This window comes from Miniopterus schreibersii, assembly GCF_964146895.1.
Source record: "Miniopterus schreibersii genome assembly, chromosome: 1".
Lineage (NCBI taxonomy): Eukaryota > Metazoa > Chordata > Mammalia > Chiroptera > Miniopteridae > Miniopterus > Miniopterus schreibersii.
In genome coordinates, this window is record NC_138101.1 from 48,244,490 (window position 1) to 48,269,859 (window position 25,370).

The 25,370-nt window shown below is 37.4% G+C and overlaps 1 protein-coding gene and 1 pseudogene across 9 annotated transcripts in view; one reads left to right on the forward strand and one right to left on the reverse strand.

The window, feature by feature from the left end:
• Positions 1–25,370, reverse strand: part of LIN54 (lin-54 DREAM MuvB core complex component) — a 57,560-nt gene that overhangs the window by 9,788 nt on the left and 22,402 nt on the right. For all 8 annotated transcript variants that reach the window (XM_081162405.1, XM_081162401.1, XM_081162406.1 and 5 more), the window contains exons 4-11: positions 23,971–24,113; positions 10,933–11,149; positions 5,963–6,027; positions 5,189–5,386; positions 3,922–4,013; positions 2,528–2,599; positions 1,637–1,739; positions 1,341–1,478 (exon numbers count right to left, since the gene is read on the reverse strand). In XM_081162405.1, the coding sequence (XP_081018531.1) occupies positions 1,341–1,478; positions 1,637–1,739; positions 2,528–2,599; positions 3,922–4,013; positions 5,189–5,386; positions 5,963–6,027; positions 10,933–11,149; positions 23,971–24,113 (1,028 nt within the window). The remainder of the gene's footprint in view (positions 1–1,340; positions 1,479–1,636; positions 1,740–2,527; positions 2,600–3,921; positions 4,014–5,188; positions 5,387–5,962; positions 6,028–10,932; positions 11,150–23,970; positions 24,114–25,370) is intronic.
• Positions 5,493–5,834, forward strand: LOC308562434 (large ribosomal subunit protein eL30 pseudogene; annotated as a pseudogene). The gene has a single exon. The product of its transcript is annotated as a large ribosomal subunit protein eL30 pseudogene (transcript).

The window sequence follows — 25,370 nt, forward strand, 5'->3', positions numbered from 1 at the left end:
CCATTGGGGTAAAAAATGGGACAACTGTAACACTTTCAACAATAAACATAAATTTAAAAAAAAAAGTCAATCTCTTCGAATATTGGGAAAAAACTGGCTTGTTGGACTCTGAGACCTTATTTAGGAAATTTTCCAAAATAATCTTGATTATATGTAATTTTCACTCATACTGGCTTTAGGACTAACAAGATGTTACTTTTACTATACTTGCTGAGTGGAGTATTTGACTTATACAGTACATAAATGAAGAATTCAGTACACAAACCTTTTTTTTTTTAAGTGTTTTTATTGATTTTTAGAGAAAAAGGGAGGGAGGAGAAGAGACAAATAACCCATCAGCTGCCTCCTGCACGCCCCCTACTGGGGATCAAGCCTGAAACCCAGGCATGTGCCCTGACTGGGAATCAAACCAGTGACCTTTGGGTGCATGGAAAGATGTTCAACCAACTGAGCAACACCAGCCAGGGCAGTACACCAATCTTGACTCTGACATATTTTATATGGAAAGGGTCCTGAACTGTAGGTGCATGCTTCTGGAGCAGAGCAAACCTTACCAGGGGAGAGTGCAGTCCTTGGTGGTATTACCTTACCAAGTGAAAGGCTAGGCCTTCTGCCAGTACTAAAAATACCATGGACACACACAATAGTGTGGTGAAGGCCTAGGGTGGTGGGGGGATGGGTGCAGGGTAGAAGGGGTCAATGGGAGGGGAAAGAGGACATCTGTAATACTTTCAACAATAAATTAAAAAAAAACAAAACTAAAAATAAAATCTCCCTCTGAATATGAAATTTGAAAGAATGGATATATACCAGATGAGAAGAGCCAACTGTAGGTATGACTCAACCCCAAAGATTCTCAGTAAAGAGTTTCAGGTGCACCAAGAAACCAATTACAGCTCTGGCCAGATGGCTCAGTTGATTGGAGCATGATCCCATGCGCCAAAAGGTTGCGGGATTAATTCCCAGTCAGGGCACATACCTAGGCTGGGGATTCAATCCCCAGTCAGGGTATGAACGGGAGGCAACCAATTGATGTTTCTTTCTCACATCGATGTTTCTCCCTCTCTCTAAAAAAATCAATAAACATATCCTTGGGTGAGGATTAAAGAAGACAGACAGAGAGAGAGAGAGAGAGAGAGACACAGACCTCTATTGCTTGCTGAGCCTTGGTTGGGAGGCCAGAAGGTCTTCCTTGAACGAGGCCCTTTGGTTGACTATGCATATTTTCAAACTGCAATAGCAAAGCAATCTCCCAATTTTCAAGTAAATTTTTATAGTATGCCCTTTCTAAAGTAATTTTGAAAAGATGGTTAGATTATTTTCCATAGTTAGCATCTCACCTCATAGCATTCACAGTAGTTTTTAAGACATCCTGATCGTTTGCAATTACATCCTTTGCTGTGACGTCGATCTGATTCTCCCTCCTTTCCTTTCCCTATTTTAGGCTTAAAAGCTTCTGGATTTCTGTCAAGGCATGCCTACCAAAACAGAGCAAATACCAAGTGAACTTAAACAACAGGACATTAAATTTAAGTACTGCAAAGGGGATTAATTTTCTTTGTAAAATAAAGAGTTCTATATAAAAGAGGTCAAAACGGAATATTTTGTCAGTTAAATGAAATAAAAAAATAATCACCTTTATTGCTTTTTGCCTTTCATTTTCATGTTCCAAATTATTATAACAATTAGTACAATTGCAGTTGTTGCAAAATTCACCATTTGCAAAGCAATCGCAATATCTGGAATATAAAAATTGGTATAAGTTCTATCAAAAAAGTCATTGTTAAAACAAGCAAAACTATAAATTATCTGATTCAATAGCATTATATATGTGGTAAAGCACTTTGGAAATGTACTCAGAGCCACCTAGTTAGAGTTAACATATGTTGTCAACCACATGATAAAGCTCAAAATTAAAGTCAATGGCTCCTAGAATTTAGTAACTTATTTCTAGTAGCAACAGCTTCCAACACAAGAGCTACAAGATTTTATGTGCCCCCAAAGTAAGTTATTTCAAAAACATGAAAAAGGAGAAATACGGGCTATATTCTATTAGTGGAACCTACTCACCTGAACTACTGCTATGCTTCTTTGAATTCTAAACTCCCACACAACCAATGCTTTTCATTTGTTTCATGTCAAATCTCTTAGTTCAGTACTAATAAGCAAATCAATCAGCCAATAATTTTAAAACTACTCAGAGTATCACCTCATTCAGGAGACCAAATGATAAAGGTAATAAGTAAGATCAAATTTATTATTATTAAGGACAGAGACTATGTCTGTGTCGTGCTGTTGTGTCCCTAACCTGTGCCTCATCTATGGTAAAGATTCTGCAATTATTTCTTTCTGAATGAAATAAAACAGTATTTTCACACTGTCATGTTCTCAAACATTCACACTTGTATGTTTGGTTAAATACTTAGACTTATGGAATTGATCTGTTAAGAAATTTTAGTTAATTCCATTTATTTTTAAAAGCACTTTCACGTATATCAAATGAGGGAACAGTAGCAAAAAGACTTACAATTTCAAACACAGCGATTTTGTACAATTACAGGGCTTTCGGGGCCGACTGGCAGACTCTGATGGGATTATGCTATACAGACACACAAAAAAGATACACATTTTAGTCAATTAAAAGTTATCAAAATTAGAAAAGTCTCCAACCTGTAAATTCTTAAGACAAGGCTTTAACAAATGTATCATCTCTAATAAAAGTTTGCTATGTTATTCTATTTACATTAAGTTCAAAAGCAAGTTGTAACATGAAAAGAGAGGCAGAGTCAAGATATGAGGAAGGAAAAAAGGACGTTATTAGTCCTGGCCAGTGTGATGCAATCGGTTGGGCACCCTCCTCATGCACCAAAAGCTTGCTGGCTCGATCCTAGTAGGGGGTTTGCACTCTCACATCAATGTTTCTCTCTCTCCCTCTCCCATCCTCTCGCTCTAAAAATCTATAAAAAGTCTTTTTTTTAAAAAAAGGATGTTATCAATAACTTCTACAGAAACTTCCACCAAAAAAAAATACTCTTCCTTCAGAGAACTGAAGTTTTGAAATCTCCTCAAAACTTTTCAGACTTAATTATAAAAGGTAGTGAGTAGAAAAGGGTGTGTGGGGCTGGAATTTGGGAGGGGAGGGAGAGGTAGACTGGTTCCATCCAAACTGTAAAGGCAACAACAGATCAAAAAACAGACAAACAAACCAAAAGAAAAGCAAGGACCTAATATGACAATTTAAAAACCAATATCCTTTTATAAATTTATTCAGGGTGGGAAAGGGAGAGAAGAGGGAAAGAAAGGGGAGACAGAGAATAATAAAGCACGTGGAAAAAAATAGTGAATCCAAGAAAAAGAAAGTTGGGACTTTTTCTTCTAATGAGCTACTGATATATTTAATACATGAAAATAAATACATGGCTTTTAAAAAGTCCACCTACATCTCACCTAGACTCTACTCACCACCACCACACCATGTCTGGGAAAACTCAGGAGGCCTCCAGACTCAGCTGGAAACTCACCCTGAGCAGGAAGCTTGGCTTGAAGTGGAGAAGAGACTCTCCAGGTTGTCAGAAATACCATTATTCACACTTGGTGGCAAGACAATGTGTGGGAATGCTGGGGAAGGTAGAGGGCCCCTTGGGGGGGGCACCCCTGGGTTGGCACTGATACAGCATTGGCTATGACAGAATAGGCATCTCAAGGAGTGGCCCTCAAATAAGATATATGGCAGTTCCTTTGATTACTCCTGTAACTTTTCTGTTTAAAGTATTTCAAAACAAAAAGTACTGTAGAGACATGCTCACATAGCTTTGGGGGGGGGGGGGGGGGAATCAAATAAATGTATTTTGAAATATATATATTTGATGCTGCATATAACCTGATCTAACAACTTAACTTACATATTTTCCAAATACTCACCCATTGAATGGAAGCCTTGCCTGGGTCTGGACACCTGGTGTACCAGTAAAGTTAGAGTTGCTTGCTATAGACACATATGAAGACTGCTGTAGCTACATGTAAAGAAAGATAATTTTAGACCATATTTACAAAAATGGACAATATTCTCAGATATAATGATCAGTAAGAAGCACAAATTCATCTACTAAAATAGGAAAAATAGAATGGAAAATTTCATGCAAACATACTACCTTACAAGGCAGCTTTTCTAAAGATCCAAACTAGTATCAGAGGTGAAAACAATGTTAACAGTTTAAAGTACAACATGGTACAAATATAATATATTTTTTCATAGAGGAGTATGTTATTATAATTAGAAAATTCTAAATAAGTGCCTTAAAAGTACTGTAATAATGTGTATTGGCTAGAAAAATGCAATGTAGCTACTTGTAAATAAAACTTAATATACTGATCATTCATCACACAGCAAGTTATAGAAAATGAGAAGTTACATGCACAATAATTAAGTTTCAACTTTACACTGATTTCTAAACATAAGAAAAGAGATGCTAATGATAAAAACACTGAACATTAATTTTTTGAAATCAGTAGCCACATACCATACTCCAAAGTAAATTTCATTAAAGTACAGATAGGTTTCTGTTTCTCCTCTTACAAGCTGAATGAATCAATTCAACAGCTTAGAACATGGTGCTAATTTGCTTGACTCTTACATGAAAAAGAAAACTTCTGCTTCCTAGAAGCAACACTCCTACTCCAAGCCAGCCAACTGGATAATTTGTGGCTTTGATCTAAAGATGACCAAACGAGTCTGGACAGATCACTCAAGGTATGTCACCTGGAAATCCATCTCACAGTCTATTTTCCAAGAACAAGTCAGTGGCATTATATTCATAGGTGAGGAAGAGCTTTATTAGGGTCACAGTCCTTTCTGAATCCATTTGAACTCTGATAATTATAACATCAACTTATTTTCTCTTATATCTATATGATTTTGCCCTCTCACAAACATGCTCTCAGCTCCAAACTGTCTGACTTGTATATTTGACTTGTGCTATATATTTCTCAACGCTAAAGATACATAAAAATAAACTCAGAAGTTTTCATTAACATTTCTTGAAAAAGAAGTTTTCATTAACATTTCTGGACAAAGCCATTTTAATATTGAGTTAGATGGTTCTGAGTCATTTTCAGAATGTGACAACACTAGACATTTCAGACCCAATTATCCTTTTGGAAATGCAATGACTTCATTTTTGCCTCATACCTGAGTGACGTACTGAGCTGGAAGCACTGCATAACCCACATTCCCTGTCCCTGGAGCAGGCGCCAGCACCGTGCCCGGCGGCAGGTTAGTGAGGTTTGGCTGGATCTGTGGCAGTGGGGTGGCAGGCATGATGAGCCGTTGCTGTGGCTGGCTAGTAGTAACAATTTGTGAAGCTGGGTTGATTGGTTTTGGAACAACCTGAAAAAAAAAGGCATATCAATAATTACAAAAATAAATTTTACAGCTTCTCAATTCAGTATACATCCCTTGTATATAAATCTTAACTTTCGCCTGTGGCTAAGGCAGGAAGACATTGGCCACAAAGAAGATGAAAAAGTTGGAGTCAGTCAACTTTAGGCTCCAACTTGTTGTGAAAAGTGGAATGTACATGCTGGGGTACAAGGAGACTCTGAAAATGATCAGACAAGGCAAAGCAACACTGGTCACCCTCGCCAGCAACTGTCCTGTCTTGAGGAAATCTGAAATACAGCACTAAGCCATGTTGGCCAACACTGAATTTCCATCACTACAGCGGCAATGACATTGAATTGGGCACAGCGTGTGGGAAAGACTACAGAGTATGCACACTGCTGTTGCTGATTCTGATATCATCAGGAGCATGCCAGAACAAACTGGTAAAAAGTAAATCAGGCAAAAATTTTTTTTTTAGTAAAACTGGCCAGAGTTTAATTTAAAAAAAAAAAAAATCTTCACTTTCAATTTTAAAAATAATTGTTTGGGAGAGACTGAGATAAGAGATTTTGTGATACTCACTTGTTTGACAGTCTGTGTAAGTGGAACTGACATCCGCACTGGAGTGGTGCTAACCACGGGCTTCGCTTTTTAAAAAAAGGGGGGAAAAAGGACAATTTACTCCCATAAAATAATACTTAAAGCATTTAAGATAATTAATTTTTTTCAAGATATCCTCATGAAAGAGCTTAAAGAATTCCACCTGCTTGTTATTTGAAGCAGTCCTTAACCCATCTATTAGGAAACTTTTATCAAAATTCCTTAACCCATCTACGAGTCGCTTTATGAGGGAATGTTTGTCATTTAAGACATTCTTCTAAAAGTACTTCGATCTGCATTCATGTGATTTATACATTCACTACTAAATACAGTCAGATGAAGCACTGCATAAATTTAAATACCTGCCATTCAGGGGCTTGGATAACAATGCTGTTCTATACTATTTCTAATTGCTGTGTTTGTATTCAAACCAGAGAAAATATCATTCCTGTATAATTCATTATTTACAGAGTACCTACTAGAAGGTAGCATAGATTAAGGTTAAGAATATGTATGGGATCATAAGTCATTAGACCTTGGGGATTCAAATCCCAATTCTGCTACTTTCTAACTACTTAAGGTCTCTTTGCCTGTATCTCCATCTGCAATATGGAGGTAGTATCTCCTTTAAAGGGTATAAGGATTAAATATGTTAACTCATAAAAATTTATTAGAATAGTGCCTAGCAAATAGTAAGTGCTCAATAAATGTCAGATGTCATTTTTGTTATTGTAGTTGTTATTACTACAACCATTACTACTATATAAATGGCATTGTGGACAGTGTTCCAGGGAAACTAAAGTACAAGACACCTTCTCAAAGAGATTACATTCAAGTAGAGCAGATTAGACAGTACCCAAATAAAATAAATACTGTTAAAAAAGAGAAAGTGCTGTGGGAGTTCAAGGGAGACAGAACACGCACGTGACTGACTGGCAGAGGATGGGAGTACGGAAAGAAGGCACTGAGGACATAGTGTCTGAGACAGGTCCTGACCAGTGGACAGGTTACAGAGAGGGCACAGCCTGGAGGGCATCCCACGCAGAGGCAGGAGCCTGAGAAGTGGAGGCTCAATGCTAGAAAGCTGCAAAGCATTTTGCAAAATGTTGGTGAACAGACCGGTTTGGTTGGAAGCTAGGGTTAAACTAGACAAGTACGGGCAAAAAGGCAGGCTGCAGCCACTTTGAAGGCCTTGAATGTCAGGGTAGAAATGTGTTTTTAATTCAGTAGGCAATGAGAAGTTTCTGAGGAATCTGAAGTACTACATAAATACTATTTGGAACAGCACAAAAAGAAACTATTTGAAAGCAGAGTGTAAAACAGAATGAAGAAACAAGAAGTTAAAAGAACGCAAAAAATGAGGATCTAATCTGGGGTAACAGTGCTGGGAATGGAAAGAGAGCAGCTGCAGAGACATGAAGGAGGTGAAAGGAACTTGAATTACAACCATTTGGATGGCAGAATTGCAGGTATAAGGGAATAAATTGCTAAGCTTTCAAGTAACTGGGAAAATGGCAGCTATTAAAAGTAAACATTCAAGGATGAGCTGATTTAAAGGGAAGATGAAACCTGACACAGAGAAATGCTATGATGAAATTCAGGATCTATTATGGCACTAGATCTATTATGTTGGGACCAAAAGAAATACAGTTTAATACTGCCTACTGCCACTTCCAGAGCCTAAAAAGGGGATTTAAAAATAGAGAACATCCCTTTGAGTTTTATTTATGCAAACGGTCTACAGCCTGGTCTTAAAGAGAGGTTGAGATAATGGGATCTAAACTGTTCTGAACCATAAAAAAAGAAAGGAAAAAAAAAAGACTTCCTCTGATAGAAAGGCTGGGAAGGTTGATGGCTGGACCAAAAATTGAGAGTCCTAGAAGGACATTAGAGTACTCTGACCTAAAAGGGAGCAGGCCCCTGCGGCAAGGTGACAAACCAGGGAGAAGGGGGAAGGAGAACAACCTCCAGAAAGTATACGATTAGTGGTGATGATTGCATCTCTCTGAATATACAAAAAAACCACTAGATGGTAATGCTTAACCAGGATGAATTTTAAAGTAGATATGAATTATATCTCAATAAAGCTGCTATACAAAGAGTGTATGACCATGAATTATAGGAGCAGTGACATCTGATACCTGATTTGAAAGTTTCCTATTCTGTTTGATTCTCCTCAGTTACTTTATCTTTACTTAAGTTATAATAACCACTGTACACCGGTCTCTACAAGGAATTAAAAGCCCAAATTCATGCTTGGGACATATAAGAGTGGACTCCCTATCCCACTTGCACACTGAGCAGTGTTTTGTGTGTGTTTTTTTTAATCCTCACCTGAGGATATATTTTTTTCCTTTGCTTTTTCAGAGAGAGTGGAAGGGAGAGAGAGAGGAAAAAAAAAGAAACATCGATGTGAGAGAGACACATGGAATGGTTGCCTCCCGTTTGTGTCCCCCCCCCAGGGCCAAGCCTGCAACCGAGGTACGTGCCCTTGGCTGGAATTGAACCCGGGACCCTTTGGTCCTCAGGTCGACACTCTAACTACTGAGCCAAACCGGCTAGGGCCAGAGCAGTGGTTTTGAAGAGTCCAACATCTAGAAGAATTTCAGAACTTCCCAGTGGTTTGTGAAATAATGGGGAAGAGTGGACGGCTTGTCTTCAGACTCCGATGATTCTCATTTGGAGAATAAAGAAAGGATTACTGTTCCTGTGCTCAAGCACACACGGCGCTAGAAAATTTGGGAACTCTAGGTTTCTATTAGCTTGGCATCTGCATTCTGAGTTTTAACTGAAACCTGGGGAATTTTAAATTACCTGAGGAGGGGGGTCATATTGATGTTCTATAACGAAGCCAGCAGTCCGCATCTCTCCTCCTCTAACTTCTGAGCAGTCTCATATTACTACTCTGCAGTGTTCACAGAAGCTGGTATAATCTTTTATTTTTCAGTCTTTAACAGGAATTCTGAACAATCCTTTCAGAACAGTCCCTTCCAAACTTCAGAAATCATAAGTGCAAGTTCTTGAGACTAATTTCTTAAGTTGATTTCCTCCCTCACCAAGATGGTACATTATATTCTAAAAAGGTTAACCAAGCACTCTTCTGGGTGTTTCTACAGTGCTGTCTGACATCCAGCCAGCAATTAACAGTATGCAGCCTTTTCATACTGATTTTTGTGACTTTGGTGGGAAAATGTACAAGATGAACCCAATTCCCTTTGGCATAAGTAAACTGCTCACAGGAAATTAAGCCCTTAGAAAGACATCATAATACATTTGATAAACTAGAGCAACTATTTCGTGTATCTCTAACAAAAACTAAATTTAACTCATTGTTCCTGTGAAATAGTATATGTTATATATACCTAGATCTTTTATGGGATAGAAGAGAAAGATAAAAAGAGAAAAATACAGGTGGATATAAGGGAAATCGCATGAGTAGTAAGTGTATGTGAGGGTGTGGAAGGAGCAGAGAGACAGAGAGCAGAGATGGAAAGTTGAAGGTGGAAAGCAAAAAAGGAAGAATCGGGGAAGCAGAAGGGGGAGGTGAGGCATTTCCAGGAGGCAAAGAGAATGGAGCGGTAGAGAGAAGCAGAAAGACAGACATGAAGTTGGAAAAGGAGGCACCAGTAAGTACACTAGAATTAGGAAATGTCCAACCCATTCCTCCATTCTTTCTGCATCTTCAGCTCCCTTTTCTACTTATATCAAAGGCGTATTCTTGATAAGGAATAAATTAGTCTTAACATTACACTGGAAATAAACACTCAGCATATTGTGTACATACAAACACACACATAAAATATAACCAATTGTATCTAATGACTGCTTTATATCATTACAATATCTAAGGAAATCCAACTTGTAGTACTTCTGTTAGTACTCTGCTAAGTTTAAGTATATAAAGAATATAAAAATTGATTCCCCTCATCAGCAATATGTTTCATTTTTCCTCTCATTAAGAACACTATAATAAAAGATTTTCTCCACAATCAGTTTAAAGAGGGACTGGAAAACATAATTGCTTGATATGTCTAATTTAGTGAAATATACACTAAAATACTGTTTCTCTCATTCATCCTCCATTTTTCTCCCATCAGTAATTTACAAAATAGATTTTCCCTTAGGTAAACTAGCTATCAGAAATAGATAGCTCCAACCCTCTGATTCCTTAATAAAAGGGAAAGAATATAAAAGCGGTCTTTAATTCTTCTATTTACATCTAATAAACAACAAATCATTCACTTGCCATCAACTGCTTTTTTACATCATTGGAACATGCAGCAGTCTTCCAAGGGAAAAAATTAGGCCCTAAACTATAAACTGTCCTGATCCTTTTACACCATTCAATTTTTTAAGTAAATAAATATGGAGAAAGGTTATGTGTGTGAGTCTACATTTCAGGTGGTAGAAAGGCTAAAACACAAACAGAAAATGGAAGGACTATAAAAAGGAATACCCACATGAAAAAATACAACTGAGCAGAATAACAGCACACTTTAATGGCTACTTATTAGCAATTACAGATTTAAAATAAGAATGAAAGTGATGTAAGTTTTTACTTATCATTTATTCCTTGCCTACTGGTCATGTCAACTGACCCAAACCTTATCAAGCATCTTCATAGTTTAGAAAATAAGAAATAATTTGGTTCCATCTAAATTTATCTCACTCGCATAAATGGTGGAATTTTAACTAGTAATAAAATAGCCAATGACAAATTGAAGAATAATTATGATTATTGGTAGCACAGCACAGTGAGTACCAACTTCTAGCAGAATGAAACACTACAGTCATATAGAACTATGATTCTATTTCACTGCTTTCTATAATAGCTGCTGACTCAATCTCTCAGCTGAAATTCCACACTTAATCAGAATTTCAGCAAGAAAAGGACTGATGTTCTTTAATAATGTTCAAAGCATTAATTACTATTTTAAAAAATGGTTACTAACCTTGCTGAAGAGGCTGAGTGTTTGTACTGGGATTCTGACTACCTGGCTGGGTTGAGCTACTGGCAGTTGTGGCAGTAACAAGTCGGACATAATGAAACTTGCTTCCAGGCACTTGGATCTGCTGGACATTGGGAGCAGTTGCCAGAGGAATAATTGTCTTAAATTGTGATGTGCTCACGCCTCCAACAGTGATGGTCTGCACAGCTGATTTCACTGCCTATTAAACAATACAACATGGCTATCATTAATTTGGTATTGAACTTTCCTACAACTTTTAAGACAATCGCTCAAGTGAAAATATGTTCTTGCATTTCACCAAAGCTATTGAAAGGAACAACCTGTTCAAAGATAAATGAAATGAATACAGGAGTGAAACCACAATGAGTTATGAGTTCTGTCTTCCATCTCTAGTAGTTAACTTTCTTGACAATCCAGGTCAGATGACTTGCTATGAAGAAATTATTACTTAAATTACAAAAATGTATACAAGTTTGTTAATATTAGGTAAAATTTATAAGAAAAAGATTACTTTAAAACTCCCAAGAATTAAGCCTCATATTCAACACAGAGAAAAAAAAGGATACAGATATTTGGCTTTATCACTATCCACCAAATTAACTAAGACAAATTTCATTTTCCCAGGTTCTAAAGGAGAAACACAAAAGAAAAGCCCTCTTTAGTCATTTCTGAAAGGCTTAGAACACTCCACAGATACAAATGTACCTGCCAACATATGGGCAGGAGACCAAATTTAGTCCAGAATTACACCAACTTTGGTTGTCTAAGGAAACTAATTTTGGGTGATGCAGCCCTGAGTAAATATAAACATTTTTAATTTTCTCCTTCAGTCTGACAAAAAACGTTACTTCCCAAAAAGCTAAATGAAACAGAGGCAGAACAAAACAAATGTATTTTTTTAATATATCTTTATTGACTTCAGAGAGAGGAAGGGAGAGGAAGAGAGAGAGAGAAACATCAATGATGAGAGAGTCATTGATCAGCTGCCTCCTGCACACCCCCAACTGGGGATGGAGCCTGCAACCCGGGCATGTGTCCTGACTGAGACTCGAACCACAATCTCCTGGATCATATGTTGATGCTCAACAGCTAAGCCACACCCGGCCGGGCAACAAATGTCTTTTAAGTTTCTCCAATCAATGTTTAATCAATGTATAACAGACTGTCATAAAAGAAAGGTCCTGTCAAGATTCTCTAATTACTTCTGTACAATTATTTTATAAAGTATTACATCCCCATCTACTCTTCAAAAATCCCTCATGCTAAAAGGTAACTAACATGATGGAGGAGATCTACATTCATTATGTGAATAATAATTTATAAAATACTCAAGAATTTGAATACTTCCTTAAAAGCCCAGGAAATAAAAAAAGAGAAGAATGTCATTTAGTTTGGAAAGTCGACGGGTATTAATCAAAGGAGATTATTTTTGCATAAAATAATTCACATATTATCATTAGGCAGAGGCAACACAAAGCAGATCTAAAATAAAGATAAGAAATAATAGCCATAACAGTTAGTGAGTTCAATGAAAATATAAAGCTTAAGGGATTATATGTGTACATATGGAAGTGCCTGAAAAATCAAGCAACATGTAAGACAAATATGTACACTGGTGCAAGGTATAGTCTTGTCCTTGCTATATCAGTTCAAAACGGGGAAAAAATACTATCTTAAGAAACAAGGTGCCTCAAACATAACAGTTAAGTGTATTGGTAACTTAATATGTATACAGGACAGTACTTTAAAAAACTGTAAGTAAGATTATCTGATTTAAATCCAGCAACCACTAGGAGCTAGACACAGCATGGCACAAGTACAGGGACTGGTTTAGTTAAGTCTATGCAATACTATGTAACTTTTCCATCTCTTTACTTTCACCTTTTCTTTTTTTTTCTTTTTAATATATCTTTATTGATTTCAGAGAGAGGAAAGGAGAGGGAGAGAGAGAGAGAGAAACATCAATGATGAGTTATTGATCGAGCCCACAACTTGGGCATGTGCCCTGACCGGGAATCGAACCCCAATCGCCTGGATCTTAGGTTGATGCTCAACCGCTTAGCCACGCCTGGCCGGGCTACTTTCACCTTTTCTAAACCCTAACCTTCAAGCTACAACTCGTACAAGCTGCATATAATTGGGTCTTTAAAATAATCAGATTTGACTATATTTTTAATGAGCATCTGTCTATTTACATTTAAGATAGTTAACTAAATATTTGAACTTAAGTCTACCATTGTACTTCTTCCTATTTGAATCACATATCCTCTTCTTTTTCTCTCCATTCTTGCCTTCTTTTTGGTTTTACTACTTCATTTCCCTACTGTGTGAACTTGTTATTTATACATTATGTCACTATTCTTTTAGTGGTTACCCTAGAAATTACAACGTAGGAATTAAGTTAGTACTTTATACATCATCCAGACAATGAAAGAACTGTGTAACGCGAACACCAACTGTGTAACACTAACACTTGCCCCATCTTTGTGATGTTAAGTATCTGAATTCTGCATATAATTTAAACTCCATAAGACATTCATTTATATATACCCCACAAATTTACCCTTTCTGTCCTTAAATGCAGGTCTGCTGATGAGAAATTCTCTCCACTTACTTTCTCAAAAAATATCTAATCCTTTCTTTATCTGTATCTAATTTGCTGATAAACTCATCTTACTTTCTGCCTGGATATTGGAAAACAAATTTAAAATCAGCTTCACCTGCCTTGAATCCACCATACAGATACTACTTTTTCCTTATTTTTATTATATTCTTGTTGCCTCAGAAACATTCCATGAGTTTTGATTTAATGACAAAATTAAGTCTAAATTTGTTTTGTTTTGAAAATTCTCATAATCTAACCCTATCTTTGTATGTTCTCCATTCCCTCCAAAGCATTATGTATTCCAGTCAGAGTAGCTGTTTCACTGTCCCATGTGTACATCTTACCTATTTCACTTCTAGTCCTTTACTCTTGTGGCTGACATCCACTCTAATTCATATCTACACAAAACCTTAGCTCAGGGATTCTAGCTCTACTCATCCTAACTGTGGTTGAATCCCCTTATACAGGATCTTGTGCCATCACATCTTTTCTTGCTTTTGCAATTTTGTATGTTTGTATAATTATCTGATTCATTTGTCACACTCCCTCTTACACCTCCACAGACTTTAGGTTCCTCTTGTCTATTTTTGCTCTCTACTGTTTCCCCAAAGAGCACAACCCCAACACATAGTAGGCATTCAATAAGTACTTGCTGATTGGTGAATGAAGGGATACCAGGACTTACCTTTTTCTCTTTAGTTTCATATCACCTAGTCTATACCACACAACTTAGCACGTAATGAAATGAATATTTCATTACTCATTATTGGCTTACTTCATTCAATTTTATCTGCCCAACCATTGTAAGCTCTCCTATAGTTCCCACAACCTCAGCACAGGGTGCACACAGACCTCAGTAAATATTGACGGACACTGACAAACACAGAATGGAAGAGTATCTCTTTATTACAGGAAACCATTATTGTTCAAGCTCACAGTTAACTGCCTAATGCCAATTACCTGTGTTAATATAGCACTATAAGGCTATATAAGAATATGATACAGACTGATTGCTGCTCATAACCAAAATACATATTCTTTTCTGCTTCCCAGACATATAGCCAGATTATATTTCCTAGTCTCCCTTGCAGTGAGGTAAGGCTATGTGACTGATTTTAGCTAGTGAAGTGAATGAATGCAATATGCACACTTTCAGATCTAGAGCCTGAAAACATCCCACAAGTGTTTTTCCATGTCTTTTCCTTTCCAGTTGGCTGGAATGGAGATAACCTTCAGAGAAATTAATAACATCATACAGTTTATTGTAATTTCTAGTCTACTGTAAATATTAACATTTTAAAATAAAACTGTCACATCATTTTTTAAAATGTATTCTATGGAATCAAATCAACATAGTGATTTGAAACTCAGTAGTATCTATTATATTTTTTAAAATACAATAAACCATTCTTTACTATTCGGAAATTTATATTATTCCTTTTCCTCTGAGAACGTGTATATTTTAGTTTAACATTTTATGGTTTAAATTCTTTTACCATAATTATATATAAATTGAAAGTTTAAAAACATTATTTCCTATTACCCTTATGTATAGGTCTAAGTGTTAAATAATTTCATATATTGTATACACTTAAATCAAAGCAATATAAATACATTACAAATTGCAATTATAATAATATAGAAAATTTTTATTGGAATGCATCTCCCAGTAAGATAGATGATGAGACTCATTTTAAAAGATTACTTCCTGCAGCCCAGCTGGCGTGGCTCAGCGGTTGAGCATCAACCTATGAACCAGGAGATTGCGGTCTGATTCCTGGGCAGGGCACATGCCCAGGTTGGGGGCTTAATCCCTAGTAGAGGCCATGCAGGAGGCAGCTGATCATTGACTCTCTCATCATTGATGTTTCTATCTCTCTCTCTTTCCCTCTCCCTGTCTCTCTCTGAAATCAATAAAGATATATTAAAAAAAAAAAAATTACTTCCTGAATGTATAGGTGAATATTATATAGTGCTAGAATGAGAGTTCTAGCACCAATTCTCTTCCTATGTTTTTATAAATATAAATGCTGAAAGCATTTCCACAAATAAGTATATACTAATAGAAGGATAGTAATTGTAATAATATACATTAATACTTTGAATTCCTTCTGAATTTTATATCAAAAATCCCATTATAGTCTACCATCAAAAATTTTTAATGATCTGAAACTCACTTAAATCCTCCTTCAATTTAGTAGAAAGAAAAAATTAGAACCTATCTGAACTATAAGCAAAATAAGTTTTAATAATCTGCAGTGACTCATTTTTCAATATCTAAGTTAACCTTCTAACTTCAGTTATCCAAAAGTTCAGCCTTTCAGATCAGATTTGATGTAAATCAACAGCTCGGCTTCACTTTTTGTGCTAAGTCACCTATCTTGAATAGACTATAATTTCCCCACCCCAGATGTACATAAGTTTAAAAATGTAAACATTAAAAAAAACAAAAACACACCCAGATAGTCATTCCAATAATAAAATGAGAGGCAGACTCAGAAGTAACCCAGATGTTGCAACCACCAGAGAAAGACTTTAAAATAACTATGATTAATATGTTAACAAACCTAGTGGGAAACGAAGACAACAGCAAGAGACATAAACTATAAGAGTCAAATGGAAATGTAAAAATAAAATAAATACAATTACCAGAGATGAAAAATTCATTCAATGGGCACATTAGCAAACTCCACAGAACTAAAAAAACCCCAATGAATTGTTTTGGTACTAATTTATACTCTCATCAGCAGTGACCTTCTCATGTCACTTATCAAATGCTTATTTAGTTCTCTATTTTATTTTTTTCCATCACCATTTATCCCACCCACCTTTACCTCCTCCACCTCCACCCTCCCTACCCCCTGACAATCACCACCATGTTGTCTGTGCCCACAAGTTCTCTTTTTTTTGTTTTTGCTCAATCCTTCTACCCTCCAAGCACCCCCACCAGAGCTGTCAGCCTGTTCTCTATTTTGCTTATTACTTCAGTTTGTTCATTAGATTCCACATGTTAGTGAACCAATGAATTTAAAGATATGTCAACAGAAATTATCCCAACTAAAACACACACACACACAAAGTAGGGGAGGAAAACAGAATAGAGCATTGAAGGGCTGTGGAACTATATCAGTTTAACATCTTTGGTATTGGAGTTCTAGAATGAGAAGAGAAAGATTGAGGCAGAAGAAATATTTGAAGAGATAATGGCCAAAAATTTTCCAAAAATAAAAGACAATAAATTATAGATCCAAAAAGCTTTAAAATCAAGATAAATTATATTTTAAAAGGAAAATAATAACAACACAACACATCTGGACACATTAAAAAGTCTTGAAGGCAGTTAGGATAAAAAGACATACAGAGGAGGAAAAAAGACAAAAATTACAGCATTACTCCTTGCTAGAAACTATGCAATCTACAAGTCAGTGCAGTGACATTTTTAAAGTACTGGGGGAAACTGTGATCCCAAAATATTTTACCCAATAAAAATATCTTTCAAAAACAATGGCAAAATAAGACTTTTCCAGGCATACAAAAGCTCAGAATCTTGTCAGCAGATTTCCCTTAAAATAAATATTACAAGTTCTTTAGGGAAGAGTTTGATGCCAGACTGACATTGGGGCCCACACAAAGGAAGGAAAGTATGTAGGATACGGTTAAAATGATAATAAAAGACTTGTTTTTCTTATTTTTAATCATAATTTTGTGTAAAACAAAAAAAGAAAAATGTATTGTGAAGTTTATAACATGTAAAAATAAAATATTTAACACAAAAGATGACAGGCAGGAATTGGAAGCAATCTATTGTAAGGTTCTTACCCTAAATGAAGTGATATAAATTTGAAGACAGAATGTGATAAGTCAAATACCTATTTGACTCTCAAATGACCAATTTAAAAAATTCAACTATAACAAGCCAATAATGGAGCTAAAATAGAATCATAAAATATATTCAATTTACCCAAAAGAAGGCAGAAAAAGAGTTAAAAAAAGAAAAAGAACAGATGGACTAAAAGAAAATAACTAGTAAGATGAAAGATTTAAATCCAATCATACCAACAATTCTATTAAATGTCAATGCTCTAGAAATACTGATTTCTATAATACTGACCACGTATCTAATCATCTTGCTATATTTACATAATAATTCTAACAGATCAGTAACAGATTCTTAAATTTTATTTGTATATAGTAATATAATATGTAATTGTGACAATGTTTTACTATTTATTTCTGTGTTACGGCATTAACGTAGACCTATAGAATGGAACAAGGGTTCAAAGTGAATATTCTTGTTCATAACGCCATTTATATAACATTTAATGCATTTTCCCCCCGTTTCATATTATGAAAGTATCCTTCTATTTTTATTGTTTCAAGTATTTTTAACCAAAATGGAAGTTGGCTACTATCAGGATTTTTCTGTATTTAGGTGCTTTGATATTCATATAATTATTCTTTTTCCTATTTATGTCATGAATTTGATGGATAGATTTTTAAATGTAAACCACACTGTATTTCTAAAACAAACTCAAATATTACATAAACAAAATAATACTAACAGGCACGAATAAGGTTATAAGACAAAAAACACATCAGATGTCAAATAAGAGAGGATAACAGCACTGCTAAAATCTGAAGCAAGAAGAAAGTAAACCATGCAGAGTCACATTTTCATTAGTTTAATGCTTACTTGCATATCTAATAAGTACTAAAAAAAACACAAATGAGGATTATTTTAGGGGAAAAAAAAGAAGAAATCTGTCCTACAACAAGAGACAACTATAATATCAAGTAAACTGAGAAAAGATTAGAATGACTGGCTTCCCAATAAACCTGGTAACATTAGTTTCTAAGATGGAGAAGAGAGTGAGAATGGTATGCAAATTGTAATGAGAAGCAGCAAGAAAAAACACTTATTCTCTCCACCCCTTTCAAGCTCAGAGGTACAAGGGCTGAAGGAGACAAACAGCCATCAGTTAAGAGGTACCGGGGAAGCAGCATCCTCAGGAAGAGCCAGGGACCCATTAGAACAAGAAAATAAAAGGAACATTCAGGGAAGAGGCTGAGGATTTAAGAAATTACTTTGATTATGAACTCCAGAGAGAAGGATTTCGAGAGTTGGGCACAGATGGGGAAAGGAACAGAAGATAGTGACAGCCTTAAGGAGATAGGATGTGTAAGATAAAAGGTGACCTAGGAGTCTGGGCCTTTTGGTGGTACCCAATATATACAGGGATAAATAATGAGAGAAATCCTGGCAAATTCAAGGTGGATGGTGGTCAGATTGTGAGTGTTAGTAGACAGAAAAGGGTAGGTGCTTGGGGTTTCCTTTTGACCACTTGATCAATGGGAGCAAGCAGATCTCCAGCAAATCCTTACTTTGTATCTTTTTAATTGACTTTTCTATGGCATTTGAAATTGTAGCCCAGTATCATTCTTGAAATCACCTTCCCTTCCTATTTTCTCTTACTACCTCTCTTACCATTCCTTCTCTTCCACTGGCTTTTTTTCTACTAACTCTTATTTTGTGTCTCAGTCCTGCTTTTCTTTTCACTGTACACACACATAACCTCATGCTCCCTTGTTGATTTCATCTATATGTTGTTTTTTTAGCCACTGCCCATATTGTTTCCTAATGGACATCTTCCTCTAATCAGTGGGTACTTTGATGACAAACATCTCCAAGAACTAAACAATATCTCTTTGCCCCAAAACAGCCACTCCTTCTAGTATAAAAGAATAATGGGATGTTTTCTACTATCTCAAAATTTGGCTGAAGTGAGGGCTGCAGATGAAGAACTACAAAAGATAAACTCCCCACTCTAAAAAGGAGGACAAGACACCCATGTCAGACTTACTAAAAGACAGCATCCCTATCATACACCTCCTAACACTGAAAATGGAACAAAATAAAGCAGATTAGAAATAGGAGTGAATTCATAAACATAGAGAATGCTAGGTCCTTACGCCTCAGTGAGAACAAAGGCAGGAGTTCTCCAAGAAGAGAAAACTGACATCTGACATCTGAATCGTAGGCTGGCAATGTACTGAGATAAACTCTTTTTTTTTTTTTAATATATCTTTATTGATTTCAGACAGAGGAAAGGAGAGGGGGAGAGAGAGACAGAAACATCAACGATGAGTCATTGATCTGCTGCAGCCCACAACCCAGGCATGTGCCCTGACCGGGAATCGAACCCCGATTGATCGCCTGGATCCTAGGTCAACGCTCAACCACTGAGCCACGCCCGGCGGGGCGAGATAAACTCTTAAGCCCATCTTGATCTAGCCACCAGAATTAAATGCAATGAGAAAGTTCGCAGGAGAACGTGACGCATATCTCCAGGAGTTTAGGGCATAGGTGAACACAGAAACTGGTCCCATCCTGGAGAATTCTGTAAGCAAGAGGTTTGGAATGAACTGTAAAAATGGCAGAGGAGATGCAGATGCCTCCCCAGGCCATCCCAGCATGTCTGCACCTTCCTCAGAGTCCAGAGCTTCGAGTCCCGAGTCTAGCACTGCAGCCTGATGGTTTCTTGGGGGTAGAGTTGTTCCTGAAGAGGACTGCAGGCAGCCCACAGGCACTGGGTCAGGGTCTGGGCCAGGCAATGTGACTAGGCAGGATGACCCCTCCCCTGGGGCACTCGCAGGGGTCTGCAGCTGTCCTGCTGCTGCTGGACAGCATCCCATGCTGCTGGACTGCGTTGCAGAAGCCCGGTGGTAGCCTAGTGGTCCAGGGCTTGGGGGGAGGTGTGGGGCCTTGGAGTTCCCCTGGGAGGTGTTTGAGGGTGTCAACATTTATGACAGAACTGTTAACCAAGACAGGGTGTGTGGGAGGAGCTCTCACATTCCTGTCATCCTGGGAACCCTGCAGGGGCATCTCTAGGGTCCTCATTGAGCTCCCAGCGTAGACTGTCCCTTCCCTTAACTTCCTTTTCTGCTCTTGAAGTACTTCCTCCACTTTCCTCCGGGCAGAAACCTCCAACTGCCTGGCCTTGGCTGCACATTCTGGATTGCAATATTCTCCCCGGTGAATAAATCATTTTTGCTGAATGAACCCCGGGCCGACTTTTTATTCATGTCCAGCATATTTGGGGCTCACCTGGGATTAAGAGAAGAAGCCCCATAGCTCCAGAGCTGGTGAGTAAACAGGCGTGGCGCCCACAAGGCCATCTAAGCTCCTGGTTTTTCTCTGCAGCTGGGGATCTTAAGGGTAAATTCTCCTGGATCTGAGCTTCTGCTTTTGTATTCTCAAGTTATCTGGGTATTATTCAGGATCTGTTTAGACGGCTCTTTTTTCTGTTTGCCTGAATTAATACATGGCAGCTAGTGTGGTCATTACTCTCCAGTTCTTAGTGAATCGTTTTGGAGTACAAATATTAATAACAGATCACCAAAGTTCTTGCCTTCAGAATAGGATCCAAAAGAAAAAAATTTTTTTAGAATAGTTTATTGAGAGAGAGAGAGGCAGGGAGAGGGAGAGAGAGAAAAAAACATCAATGTGAGAACACAACACTGATTACCTGCCTCCTGCACGCCCCCACGGGAGATCAAGCCTGCAACCCACGCATATGCCCTTGACTGGGAATCTAACCCGCAACTTCCCAGTGCACAGGACGACACCCAACTGAGTCACACTAACCAGTGCCAAAAGAAAAAAAAAATTTTAAAGGTAGAGAAAGGACATACAGGTCAGCAGTTAGGCAGGCTGCACGTCTATCACTGTTCTACAGGTTCTGAGTTAGCCAAATAGATGCTGCAGATGGGCTAAAGAGTCTTGATGGGCCAAAAATGTGCCTTCTGTAGTAAGGGCACACAGCACCAGGCTGCAGGGTGGACTACAGGAGGAAAGAGAGGGCCAGGAAGAGACTGCCAAAGGTAGCTGGAGTGTGCACCACACTCACGACAGAGAACTGGGCGATGTGGACATGCCCATGAGTCTCCAAAAGCCTTCCTAAATAAATGCACAACTCTAAAAGTCGACACTTGGACACCAGTCACAGGAGGGCACTGGCAGCTGTATTACAATACAATAGTCCTACTCATATCAAACTCTGTCCTTTTTTTTCTAATCTTCCTTCCAACCAGAAGTCAAAAGCAGAATGGGGGAGAAGGGATAAGAGTGAAGAAACAGATCACACTCTTCTCTTCCACTACATGATCCCTACAGGCCTGAGTTGAGAGAAGAAGCTTTCAACAGGATGTAATCTTTTCACTAGACTTTTATAACTGTAAATTTAATCACCAACATAAGGCTTATAATTAAAAACAATTTCCAGTCAAAAGGCAGGGAAGGAAAATCCAACATGGCATGGCTAAAGTAAAGGATGAGAGAAAAATAAAGCTAGTTCCTATTTTACACTTTCAGGTACAGTCATATTAGTCCGGAGCCACCATCTACTCTGCTATTCAAGTCAGGAACCTAGGAATCACCACAGATTCACCCATTCCCTAAACCCTGACGTCCAGCCATTATGTCTTAAACCTCTTTCAACACACCTCTTCCTCCCTAGCTCCTTAGCTACTAGACCAGCTCCCATTTGAAGTACTACAATAATCTAGCTTAGTGATTCTCTACCCTGGCCTACACTTTAGAATTTTAAAATATTAAGTCTAAATCCTAGGCTCCAGCCTAGACTCCGATTTAAATGGGATTCTTGGAGGGTCCAACCATTAGTTTTTTCAAGTGGTCGGTCCCCAGGTGCTTCAAAAGTGCAGTCGAGGTTAAGAGTCACTAACATAACTGGTCTCTCCCAGAACCCAGGCTTGCCTTCCTCCAAACTATCTTTCATAATGCCACAGAATCACCTTTTTAAAAATGCAAACCCTATATTATCCTAGAGCAGCAGTTTAGGATCACCTGGAAAGCTTTCAAAAATTCCAGACCAAACTGTGGACCAATTAAAAGAGTCTCTGGAAATAAGAAACAGGCAATGATATTAAAGCTCCCCAAGTGATTCCAATTTGCAGACAAGGCTGAGAACCACCATCCTAGCAGCAACAGGAAGCAGCAGAAAGTCTTTAAGAACATTAAAATCCAAACTCCCCTGAAGGTAATGACTCTTCATTACCTTCCGCACCCTCAGCTCTCACAATACCACAGCAACTTGGCTCCTGAAAGGGCCACACTTTTAGACTTTTGCGTAAAGTATTACCTCAATCCAGAAATCCTCCTCTGCTCACATACAGCTAGGACCCAAACCACCTTTAGGGTTAATACCTTTCAAGAATAGCCTCCTTTGTATAAACTTTCCCTGACACACACAGCAGAGCTCATCAATCCACCTGTCACCGTTACTGATTCTGTAGGGCAATCCTTAATGTTTAAGTCTAACTTTCCTATCAAACTACCTGAAATTAAAAACTTAATCCCCAGTACCTATCACTATGTGTAGCATTTATAAGCACTCAAATTATCTGTTGAATTCTTTGCATTTAAGTAAATAATTATCTATATTATTACACAGGTAGAATTCCATTTTAATAAATTGTAAGAGACATCATATTTATATACTATATTCAAGAAACAAGTGACTATACTTTTACTTACACATTCTATTCAAGAAACCAGTGGCTAGACTTTTTTAAAATATAAGGCAAATGTTTAATATTTGTTCTATTTATGAACAGTAACAAATTAAGGAAAAAGGTGAGTACAAAAGGCAGTATGTTTTCAGAATTACAAGGGTGGTGCCACACAGGATAACGATGCTTAGGCTCCACCTGAACATGTCCTTTAAAGGTATCTTTTTCAAAATGTCATGCTGGTGCAATGACATCTGTATATTTTAGGAAAGTGAGCTAAGACCACTTACTTGACCTGAGTAAAATGATAGGTGTTCCGCCACATTAAAATAAAAACAAATTATGAAAAACTTTCAAATACTATGAATGAACTGCACATAAGCTTCAAAACTCTGATAATATGGTTACCGGCATTTGATGGCATTTCTAGTACTCTGGGTACTCTGTTACCCAGCAAAAGTTCAGCTCTCCATAAAACCCAGGACAGCTTAAGAAGAAGACACAGAGTATTTTATCAAAAAGAGTTCGTTTAACATTTTAGATTTATATCATCACTACACATACGTGTGACTTACCCAAAGACAGTAATTTTGCACAAATATTAACTGAAGAAAAACTAAACACATAATGTACCACATTCAAAAGAGTTTTGTTGTACCTATATCCATATGGGCCATGAAAATCACCTTAGCATGCAAAATGATTACTAGGTTACTATGTGTTTAAACTAAGTTTTTTATGTCATATATCCGTGATTACTAAATTAATATTCACTGAATGCCTATTCAGTTGCCTGGGTATATATTAGAACCAAAGTATCTAAAGTGACTATAAGAAAATAAAGGCATTGACCACAATACTTGGCATTTGTGGTTAATTTCTTTTACCTTATTTGGCGATTTCAAAGGTGAGATGGCTATTTTATTTGGTGTCTGTGTTGTAGAATTTAAAGTTGATCCAATAACACCACTTTCAGATATTGTTATGGTCTTTGATGGAGTCCCGGGAGTAGACTGTGAAAGAACCCTACCTGCAAATGAGAGGCAGCACATCAGTTTGACTTTTTATAATAATAATATAAAAATGTATGAGATGATGATCTACACTCACAAGGACTATAGTATATGTCTAGTATTTCATATGTATCCACATATGAACTTAAAACATTCAAGTGAGTCCCTAATGAACTATGCTGAACCTAAGTGGAAAGAAGCAAAACAATGTTTCTTAGTAACACTCAGTATCTTAATACCACTTTAAATAAAGCCGTGAAAACACTTCTGCTCCCATTCTCATCAATCTTGTTAAATCTATCAGAAAATAGGCTTAGGATAACTAAGCAACATGCCCTGCATAACACAGCTCCAAAAAGTCAGCACTTGAAGTCTTAAAATTTCAAGCTCTATTTTCTACTATACTACAGCTTACTTTTTGAACTTAAACCACAGGATACAATTAAATTCACATTTATAAAACATAGTTATCTGACTAACTTGAACACTATCTGGTTTAATACTGTCTGATTTTAGATTGCCAAAAAGAAAAAAAATTCTTCCTGGCCAGATTCCAATAATACAGAAATACTGTGTTCTCTTCTGGACAATACCCTTCAGGAACAACACAGAAAAACCGCTCTGTGTCCAGATGGGTAAGGATATTAGAAATCATATCACGATGAGTTAAAATGTTAGAAATTTTAATCCTAGGCGAGAGGAATACAAAGAATGACAGATCTCCAAATTCTTAAAAGACTGTGTAATGCCCTGGCCGAGTGACTCAGTTGGAGCGTCATCCCGTACACCAAAAGGTTTGCAGGTTCAATTCCTGGTCAGGGCACAAACCTAGGTTGTGGGTTTGATCCCCGGTTGGGCAAGTACAGGAGGCAACCAATCAATGTTTCACTCTTACATCTATGTCTCTCTCTCTCTCTCTCTCTCTCTCTCTCTCTCTCTCTCTCTCTCTCTCTCTCTCTCTCTCTCTCCCCCTTTCTCCCTTCTCTCTAAAAGTATCCTCAGGTGAAGATTTAAAGAGAGAGAGAGAGAGAGAGAGAGAGAGAGAGAGAGAGAGAGAGACTGTGTGATAGTCATCAGTGCCATTCATCAAGTATTCTGGTTCTCTCCCATTCTGGGCACTTGGTAGAAGTGCACTTCCTACCCCTCCCCACACACTGTGGTTAGGTTAGGGCCCTGTGATTAGTTCTGGCCAAAGAATTATGAGTAGAAGTGAGGTGTTTCATTTCTATGCCAGAACATTTACTGCCTGTGGAAGGCCTTCAAAGCTTTTTCTC